Source organism: Ammospiza caudacuta, chromosome 6 (assembly GCF_027887145.1).
Source record: "Ammospiza caudacuta isolate bAmmCau1 chromosome 6, bAmmCau1.pri, whole genome shotgun sequence".
NCBI lineage: Eukaryota > Metazoa > Chordata > Aves > Passeriformes > Passerellidae > Ammospiza > Ammospiza caudacuta.
Genome location: NC_080598.1, coordinates 35,208,903 through 35,219,700, shown reverse-complemented (window position 1 = coordinate 35,219,700; position 10,798 = coordinate 35,208,903). Strand labels below are relative to the sequence as shown.

The 10,798-nt window shown below is 37.8% G+C and overlaps 1 protein-coding gene across 2 annotated transcripts in view; it reads right to left on the bottom strand.

Annotated features, from left to right (window-relative positions):
* The window catches only part of RASGRP1 (RAS guanyl releasing protein 1), a 37,272-nt gene continuing 26,474 nt past the window's right edge, over positions 1-10,798 (bottom strand). Inside the window, exons 10-17 of one of the 2 annotated variants that reach the window (XM_058806309.1) lie at positions 10,046-10,126; positions 9,297-9,401; positions 8,192-8,301; positions 7,398-7,542; positions 6,643-6,679; positions 5,926-6,072; positions 4,340-4,716; positions 1-2,994 (exon numbers count right to left, since the gene is read on the bottom strand). In XM_058806309.1, coding sequence (XP_058662292.1) covers positions 2,860-2,994; positions 4,340-4,716; positions 5,926-6,072; positions 6,643-6,679; positions 7,398-7,542; positions 8,192-8,301; positions 9,297-9,401; positions 10,046-10,126 — 1,137 coding nt within the window. In that variant the 3' untranslated portion in view covers positions 1-2,859. The remainder of the gene's footprint in view (positions 2,995-4,339; positions 4,717-5,925; positions 6,073-6,642; positions 6,680-7,397; positions 7,543-8,191; positions 8,302-9,296; positions 9,402-10,045; positions 10,127-10,798) is intronic. The other variant, XM_058806310.1, reaches the window with a different exon arrangement.

Sequence of the window (10,798 nt, the reverse complement as noted above, 5' to 3'; positions counted from 1 at the left end):
TCAGAGGTGGCATGAAATGCAATTTTAATATTTTTCTGTTATAAATATTAAACCAAAATCTTACAATTTATATAAAATCTTTACAATCTGTACACTTCTTCAATCTTTTCGGACAGCACTGAACTTTTTCAAGTTGCCATAGAGATCAGTTACAACAAAATAACACATGCTGCTAGAACAAAAACGTATTTCCAAAACATATATGAGCTAATCTAAAAGCAATTGTATTTAACCTCAATATGAACAGTAGCCCTGCCTTGTTAATTATGATACTACTCAATCTGTGTACTTTTATCTTTAAACAATCAGAATTCACGCTTAAACGAACGGGAAATGGTGCTTGTTCTTTCTGCCTTCTTGTAAGCAGAGCTGGACCTAGAGAAGGAAGAGGTGAGTGTTTCTTTTTGACTTAGCCATGAGATAACTTTCAGTATCACTGTTTGATAACTTCTGAACAGCACTTCTAATTGTGTCTCTTAGTTTCCTAACATAAAGCAGCTTGAAGATTAACACAAAGGCACGTAATTTTTGTCTGGGTAGCACTGTCAGTTTTAAGAGTTTCCCTGTAGTCAGGTTCCACTGTTAAGGTGGGGTGGAAGGAGATAATTGTTAGGGGCTTTGGGCAAACAGAGAACCTGAAGGTACTTAGAGAGCTCTGAAGTTATCCAGGTATCAACTGACTTCTTTGAAGCAGGAAATTTCAGGACACATGAAGCACTGCTCGCTTGTTCTGTAAGACATTCCTGCAAACAAAGCCCTTTTAAATCTTTCAAATTGAACAAGCAAACTTCACAGAGAAACTTTGGGTTAGCACTTAGAACTGTACAAATCTGTGGTCATAATTCAGTTTGGAGTATTAAGTAGCTAGTTACACAGTAACCTTTGGACCAGCTGCTGATATTAGAGAATTTTCCGTTTAACTATGAGGTTTTGTTCATGATCTCCAAATTCCATCACAGACAAAGTATATACACAAATTCTGTTCCAATCCAGAGTTTAGACCACCAGTGAGCACTTACATTGGCTGTACAGTAAGATTTATGAGTCTTAGCTGCTCCTCCACTTATTTTTTAAATAAGTGAAAATATATTCAACCTTTATCTTGTTTAATAGTTGTAGAAACAGACTTTTATTTGTTAAATGCCTATTAGAAATACATCTTGCTGTAGTTCCCTGAATAGAGGACAAAATCAAGAAGCTCACAGAAAATGGGTAAACCAAGTTTGCAGACATGACCTGACAGCCATTCTGATTGCTTCACTGACCAAAGTGCAATTCTATGTTACTTGTTAATAATTCAGGCTTAGTGTATGAGTTGAAAAAAGCTGCACCATCTTCAGAGCTGTTTTTTTCCTATGCATTTCAGTTATTTACAGTAATGTTACAGAAAATCTACTACTACTAGTCTTTCCTTCCATTTGTTTTTACTTACACATGGAGTTGCAAGCACAATCCAATTTCCAAGCAATTTTGAATCACTAAACTGGCAAATACTTTCAAATTAACTTTATAAATAAAGCATCCATATACTTGGTATTGACTGTAAATTGTGGATGGAATGTATATTTATGCCACTTTGAACACAAAGCACAGATGCTATTGTCATTATAAATTTCAATCTATAATGGAACTGGAAACTCAGAAGTGTTGAGCGTTAAGTGGTCTTTGTCTATGATGTTTGTATGTGTGATGACAAATATACAACTCTAAGCATACAGATCCTCTTGGAATGCAAATGGAATTTTCAAATCAGCTATTCTGACAAGTAGATTTATCAGTAACTTGAAAGACTTTATTTTCTCTTAAAAATATATACACTTTGTGTCTTTAAGTTACCTCCCTCGCACCGTTTACTATACAAAATTTACAGACATAGGAGCACACTCATCTTGACTCTTAAAGTAAAGTGCATGTGAAATCCAGGAGAGAGAAAATGGAGAAATCTTGTTAGGAGCTCTGAAATACAGTAGCTATTGCACAGGGATTGCTCAGTTACAGTTTCCCTCATAATATGGCTCTAAAGATTCTGCTCAACAATGGCATCTACTTTGATGCGAGAGAAATATAATCAACCTTGTTCCATATCTACTGTATGTGGACAACAAGTTACTCCTTATGCCAAATAAGGGGAACTAAATCTTCCAAGTCATGGCATGGAAGCAGTATTCAAAGTCTCTATCGTCTCACTTCTGTTACTTTAATAAAGGTAAATGTTTGAGCAGCAGAACTTCTAAAGCTCTGAAAGATGTTTTTAAAAACTGTCAGTTTATCTTAAAGTGTGTGGATCAATCAAATATCACTAGCTTAGCTACTTAAATTTTATTGTTAATTTTTGGATTTAAATGTGACCGTTCACTTCATGTCTTTAGTTGGTTTCAGCTCCAAGAAGGAATTGTTTTTCTTAATGTAGTTTTTTCTATAGTTTTACTTACTCAGCTTTATCACACATTTGTTTCTATAAAACTGAGTTGGGCCAAATTTGAGGTGACCCAGTCTTATGAAGATCTACTTTGTCAGAACATTTGTACAGTAAGGTGTGCTGCTGGCAGCCAAGTAAGTCACTGGGAAATCAATATGGTCTTCAACATGAACAGAGACTTCAGCAACACTCTCACTTCTTTTAAAAGCAAACCCAGAAGATACTGTTTTCATTGCACAGGTAATGCTAAATTACCTTACAAGGTCAAAATTATTTTATATATTTGGGAGTGCATGTTTAAAAGAGAAATGTAGTAAAGACAACATTTCTGCTTAATATCCTTCAGATTCTCTCTCCAGTTCACTTGGTAAGCAGCTTTATCAGAGCCCCTCTTTCAGTCTTACTTTCTTCCATTCCATGGGAGATTTTCCTCTCATCTGCTAGGAGCAGTCTCTGTGTTGTAGACTGTCAACTACATGGTTTCTTTTCTGGATTGTGAGAGACTCAATTGTTTTGTGTGCCTGTTCCAGCTGGATCTTTAAGCCTTCATTGTCTGCCTTTAGAATATTCCTTTCCTAAACAAACAAGAAAAAAAAATAGAGAATTGTATTTTATTGTGCAATTGTTTGAGGACTGTCTGGTTGTATATTTAGGTTGACTGCCATAAAAATAAAGTGGTGTAGCTCTCATCAGAACCAGTAACCTATCTGAATATTTCCACAGTCCCTGCTCTACCCTCCTGTATACTCTGACATCTTTCCACCAGCTGGTATCTGACTCATGTCCACAACCTGCACTTATCCACCCTCCACTGCACTTCTCATAACAACAGCAGTCTGGGGAAACAACAACACAGGTCACACTTTACCACTCTACTGCTGCAGAAATTGATGTAGCAGAAGCCATTCATTCATAACATCATCTGGTGTTTAGTAATTGAGGTCAGAAGGAGGGAGCAAGGGCAAGTGTAAATTACAGGGCTCACATGAATGGGACATTTTAAAGAATACATTTTTACAAGTTACATCCATGCTTCACATCCTTGTATTGAATATACTGGTGATTGAAAGGGAAGTGGTTTGTACTGGAAGATTGTCTTAATCTTGGTCTTAATAAACCACTCATCTTTGATAAAACATGAGTTCACTTTATCAGCACCAAGGGATATTTTGAAAGTTATAGTCATCATTCTAAGATTAGACTGTGGTCCTGTGGTCATCACAGAATAGTGATAAATATTGAGAAAAAAGTCTGAAAATAAGTCTTTGTTCCTCATAATTATAGCTGGATCTGTCCATTAATTGCACCTTTGGAATTGCAACAGTCTCTTTAATCTGTCTGGAGAGGTGTTTGTACAAACCTGAACCTGGGCCCCATGTTTGAGGTGACACAGTGTTATGAATAGCTGTTGTGTCAGAGCACTTTAGAGTAAGCTGAGACACAATGGGGCTGATGCAGGTGAAATCTAGCAAGAAGCATCCTGTCCACAGCAAAATTTCTTGGTGGTCCTTACATCTGTCAGTTGAATAAAAGCAGAGCTCCCTACCCTCTCAGCCCCACATATCCTGTCACCTGGGGGAGCAGAGGCCACCAAAATCAGGAAGAAATTCAGAACTATGTTCCTCATTTTACAGAGCAACATTCTGTCCTGAGTGATTGGATTATGTTCACATTCTAGAACAGACAGGGATCAGTGTGAATGTCTTTAAAGCCCTGTACTAACACTAAAATTTATCATTTAAATAAAGCATTGCTGGAAGTTAAAGTGGCTAAGACTTTATGATGTCATTCATGGATTGTTCAACTGCAACTGGCTATCACTGGAGTGAAGTGACACCTTGCCACCCAGCCACTCCCCCACACATCAACCACTTGACCATACTGTTGTGTAAAACAGAATTTGTTCCATCATCTAAGTACCTGCTCAAGTTCCTGGTATGAAGGTTTACAGCTGTGATGCTCCTCCTTCATTTTGTGGCTGGAGTCCTTGTTCTCCCATTTAACAAATGCCCTTCGGCGGCCAAGAATTGGGCTTGGGAACGTGGAGGATGCTGGGGCTGCCTGGAGATAAGGATTCTCTGGCATCCTGTGCTCTTTCTTCTCTCTCCGCTTACGAGACACATCACCAGCCAGCAGTACAGGATCAGTCTGTGTACTTTTATGAATCACAGCTGGTTTCAGTCTCACTGAGATTTTCTGAGCTGAGGAACCCATGAGCATAATGGTTCGATCCTTGCTGTCCTCACTGTGCTCCACTACTTCTCCATTAGGAAAGGTGAATGATCCTTCTTCTTGTCCTTTAAAATATATATGGTAAATTAAGGCAAGATCTTCTCCCAGAAAAGGAGAAACAGGAGGCATGGTAATTAAACATGGTTTTAATAAATAAAGCATTTATTCCTTACTGACTTTTACATTCATTGCTCTCCAAAATAGATGTCATTAGAAGTTTCTCAATGTTGTGTCCCTTGAAACAACTCTTAGCCCTGTCTCAGTAACACAAATATGGATCAGTAAGAAGAAAACAGGTGTGTGGCATCAAGGTCAGCTTGAGAAAAACTCGGATCTGGGTAAGAGGTGGTTATTACGTAGTGCTGCAGTCATTTCAGACACAATCACAGAGATGCACATAGTGTCAAGAGAAATGGGCTGCACTGAGCTCTACATATATGCTAACAGGAAGCCTAAGGTGGAATCCAGCAGTATGAGTCTTAAATATAACACAAAAGATTGATAATCAAAGTGGCAGGAAGCAGATTTGAAGAACATTAAATACCGGCAAAGAACAGGAAAGAAATTCAAAGAAAGCAAATATGCAAAGAGTTGGAACATCAAATGAAAACAGAAGTAGCCTGGTGTTTTCAAGGACAACATTCCTTCTTTGGAAGACTACACAGAAAATTTTATACAGTTTGTTTGATATAAGGAGAAAAGAACAGAGAAGTGTAGATTTTTCAGTTCCAATTCTGTAGAAGATGCACAGATGGATAGGAGTTAGAGATTCAGCTACTGAAGTGGAAAAATAAAGACAATAATTAGCTGTTGCTTTTCCTAGCACACGGATACACAGGAAAACTGCCTTTATAAACTCCACATTAAAATGTGAGTCAGAATTGTAACAGTGCAGAAGTCAATATTACAACTTGCTAAAAAGCAAGACTTGCTTGTCACAAGGTGAGAGAGTTAAGGAAGTCTGTTAACTCTTCATGTCACAAGGCATCAAGTTCTCATGGGAGTCTGGCAGAAGATTTACCCCTTATTTGGTGGAATTTGTGCACCATACACTGTGTAGTGTGACAAGAGATCTCCCAGAAAGGGAGTCCATCCTTAGTCTACAGCAGGAACGGTGTTACTTGATAAAAGCTAATACACACCTGTTTCTAGTTTCTATGTAGATAGAACACTGCAGTTAACTCACAAAACCTAAAAGGATGCTGTACAACAGCTTTAAAAGAAAAAGGAGCAAAGAAAGGAAATATTATCTACATATTTGGATCTTTTCTCACCATGGAATTGCTCTTTAACTCCTACTGGGCAGAGGCTTGAAGCAAGAGCAGATGTTGGGCTGCTGTCTGCAACTGAAGTTTTGGGTCTTCTCTTGCACTCTATCACAACCAGGTCTTTGCATTGCTTGTGACAGTTCATCCCACAGTCTGTAAACAAAATAATGTTTGCATGATTCAGTGGCTCTGGTGTAGCATCTAAGCACTACTGCCCTCCTGGGAAGCAAGAAGCCTTCTTTGGTGTTCTCTACATGCATTACCTGTAACAACATACATCTGTAAAACAACATCCCTTTGCTATACATGCCTAAAACTCCTTTTCATTATGAAAGTACAAAATGGCACCATTCAGTCACATAAGGGCTCTGACTGTAGGAGCTGCAGAGAAAGTTGATACCTGTATGAGGAAGAAAACTGCAAAATAGATTTTAGGAATATGCTGCACAATATTCACAGAGTGGTGATGTTTTTGTCCAAGGGTCTGTTCCCAAACCCTCTGAATTCAGTCATGCCTTGCAAAGCATAAGAGCTGTCAGTTACAAGTCCCTTCATCTCTGCATTTCTTGTATCTGTCACACTATTCTTGAATCAGTCCTGTCCTCCCTGGGAGGTCAGATTAAATGGGTCTGTAGATACAGCCATGGATCTCAGGATGATCACAGGTTTTTGTCATTCCCTATCAATTATAGATTAAAATTAACAAAGAATAAAGTACTTTACCTTTGCATCTGTATCCTTGTTTAATGACTCCCCATAGCTGAAACAAACAAAGAAAAAGCCTACGTATTAATATATTTCTCTGCATGTTTGATACCCCCAGATAAAAACCACACTAAAAGCTCCACTCTTTTCTAAGATCTGAGCACTTGCAGAGTATCTTGTTTTTCTGCACTTCTAATCATAATGTCAAAATAGAACTATTTACCCCTTTACCATAACGTAAACAATATTTTATGTGTCTCAATGACAAACAAAATATCTTGAGCTAATCTTCTGAATTAGCTCAAGCATCAGCATCAGCAGATGTGGCAGTTCCTCAAGAAGCTGTGGAGCTGGAGTAGATGGAGAATTCTTCTGTCTCAGCACCCTTGTCTGATCTCAGCTGAATAGAAGATTGGTAGGACAACACTGGTCAGTTGTATGAAACCTTCCATGCTACAGGCAGAGGCATGTCATGTTTGTATCAGGACATGAATTCTAGCAGCCCCAAGGAGTGGAAGGCTCTGCATTTGGAAATCTTGCCTGAGACTGCTTTTGGTGACATAACCAAACCCCACAAAATATGAACCATGTTTAAACATACTGACACTGCCAAGAGGGGAGAAAAGGGTACCTTAAACATCTACAGAGGCAGAAGTCTGGTGTTCACTGATGTTTTATAAAGATCCATTTCTGTATATGACACAAGGCAATTATGAGATAAAAAGTCATAATTCCAAAGAAAGTTAACATAATTTACTAAAAAGTAAGCTTACAAATCCAGCACAGTTGTCGCAGAAAGTGGGCCTTAAGTAAGTGGTCTCTTGGAAGTTGTGAGCAAAGCCAAGTCCCAATTTGGAATAGATTGAGCTAGCCCTCATAAAGTAAGCTGTTATTTCATCCCTGCTAATCAGACCTTCCCTGGAAACAAACAAGAAAAGTTGTTTGTGAGACATAGATTTTGCCAAATGCATAAAGAGAATTAAGTATCTTTTTCCTTCACATTTTATAATAGCAATAGTTTAATGCACAAAAAGCTAAAGTGATCTCAGTAATCTTGCCAACTGCTTCCAAAGTATACAGAAGCTGATCTACACATTTAAACTGCAGACTGACAGGATAAATGGAATGTCTGCACATGTGATGCAACCTCAAAATTACTTCATAGTAAACCTCTGAATAATCACTACTGTATTTTCCCATGCTCTAATATGTTAAGAAAAATGTTCCTGATGTTATCAAAATATACATACGCCAATTCTCTATTTTTAAGGGACAGCTTTATCATAGGAAAATTCTTTAGCAGTATATAGTGGATATAATTTGAAAAAAGTTTCTTTTTCTATCGTCTGTTTTCCATTCTAAATGAGCTTGGATACCACTGCTGTAAGGCAAATGAAGAGGTCATTCACAACATGTTTAGAAGATGCTTTTGTCATTTATGTTTTCACTTCTGTCTGTGCTTGAAGAGGATGCTTTCAACACCCTAATGATGAAGTACAACTTAAACACAAAACCCCCTAAATCTCTCCCAAAACAGATGCCATAAAGTTGATAAGCAGGCACTCACCAGTCCTTAGCCATTACACAAAACGAGAATGGGAAACTGGCAGCAATCTTTTCAAATTCTTCCTGGGAAATGTATCCGTCCTGATCATGGTCATAATTCTTGAAGACAGACTGTGCAAGGTAAGAGTGTAATAGTTTATAATGAGGATGGTCTCAATTACCACTTTAGAAAGCCTCCACATTATTCATGGATCTCATCTCCCATCTTCTCCCAGTGTATATTAAACAGTGCAACAGCCTAATTGCATTTTTTGCTTGAGACTAAAAAAGCATTACGATTTTTTGGTTTGCAGCAAAACATTGGTAAGTCACTACAGGCTGGACTAAAAGCTTCACAACACGATGACAGCTATTTTTTACTTCTGCTTTAAGACCATTCTGTCCAGGCCCACATATACAATTTGTACTAATGCTCTCAATTAGTGGTCTCCATGGTGGTTTCTGTAGCCAAATGAGTGCAGCTGCCTAGCTTATTTCATTGGGACAGCGTTATGAGAAAATCAGTTATAGGGCAGAATTTTCAGGCAGATACCTGTTTCCACTTGAGGAATGTATTACTGTTTGTCACTGCTGCAAGGCAAGGCGCACACCCAGAATAAATTTAGAAATATATTCCAAAACAGTGTGTATCAAAGGATGCCTCACAATATTAGAAGTGCTTAGACAGGAAAGCAATGAAGCAGGTAAGCAAAGACAAACTCTTTACATCTCTACCTCTATCAGTTTTGGAATCAAGAACCTTAATTGTTTCCCATAAAGCAGGGGACCCAAAAGGAAACGAAAAACAATTGCTGTGTGTAACAAAGCCACTGAGAGGCCTCTGCATCAGTAACATGATGTTGGAGGCCCTGGTAAAAATGTATTCCCTGGCTCCCTGAAAGCGTGGCTCTGCAAATGCACAAACCAGCATTCCCAGCTCCTGATGGCCCTTCACCCCCTGAAGGAATTTCCACCCCTGCCTCATGTCTGCTGCTGCTGCTATTTACAGGTAGGCAAAAGTATCTGTTTGTGAGCACAGAAGGCCCATCCCCATATTTTCTCATACCTTGAGATTAAGGCTATAAATGTTTACAATAGTATGAAGTACACTGGCCAACCTTACTTACATCTACCATCCTCTGAACGTGTTTGCTGATGGTTTTTGGATCAGGTTTTGGGGCCACTCCTGAAGCCCAGTCTGCAACTACTGGTGGTTTGGAAGGTGTCATAGGCTTAAAAAATTGAAAGGAACTTCATTATTACCACATGGAAAGATTTTCAGTATTACACTTTTTCCATTTGTGACAGTGGACTATGTGACACAAGACTGCAGAAATGACCTGTTGGACCCAACATCATTCTTTTGATAATTACATGGTGCTTAAGCTCTTCCTTGAACTGTTCAAAAGAGCAGTCATTCCTTAAATTGTCACAGTTCACTGACAGCCCTGTAAAATCACCATCTTTTCCATATTAATAAAACAGGAACAAAACTACCACATAACATTCATGGGTTTCATCATTTGAATCATATAAGATTTTCCATTTGAATAAAACAGTATCAACTGCCAAGATTAAGACTGATGTCATGTCTCTATAGAGCAACTTCATTTGTCATTGTGTTCATATTATAAAACCTTATATAGTGTCAACTCATGCCATATATTCCATTTTAAACTTCATCATCAACCAAACAATTTGTGCTTTAATAGATTTCACTCAGTCTACAAAGCTAAAATGTTTTCAATTTAGCATATAGTAAAATAAAATACTAAATTGAATGCAAGAGATAAAATTTTCTTTTAAAAAATCCTGGTTTTAAATTACAATCACTCATAAAAGCCCTCCTTTTTTAAGAATCTGTAGAGGCCCTTACAGCAGCTCGGTGACTTCGAGGCTCTCGTGCATATGAAAGTTCATAAATTTCATCTTCTGTGTAGTAAAGATCAAGGGACAGCTGAAAACAAACACATCAGTTTAATCCCTGAACAGTCACTACTACTTTAAAAACTTGCTGCTGGAGTGCACTCATATTTTTTTGGTGATTTTTTTAATGTAGATTACACTTAGAAGAAAATGAACTTGAGCTGCACAGGTGTTCACAGTGATTTGAAATGTGTCCAATTCTACATTACAGACTGTTATTGCCATTATCTGGAAATCTCTAACATGGAGTGCTGGGAGTTCAGAAGCTCCTGCATTGAAATGAAGTATTTCTTCTCATTTATATCCTGTAATATATTCCTGCATGAAATTATGACCAAAGTTCTACATATTTGTAGTAGCTGATTTTATAAAACATTTTTTAGAATAAAAAAATACTTAGAATAATTTCAAACAAAATATTTAAAACAAATAGCAGGAAGAAGTAAGCAGTTCACCACTTCACATAGCTGTATTTCAGGCTCTGAGCATGTGCGCTTAATGTTACACAAGGGTGCTCCCAGACAGAACAAATAACCTCAGGCACATAAGCATTTTTATCTATTATCTTTTTCCTGAAACAGGGCTTGTAACCAGAAAGTGGAAGTGGACTATCTGGTTTTTCCAAGGTAAGATACTTGTTAAGGCCAAACAAAACTGAGAAACAAGAAAGGAAGATTTACTCTTTTAATAGAAGGTAGTATTT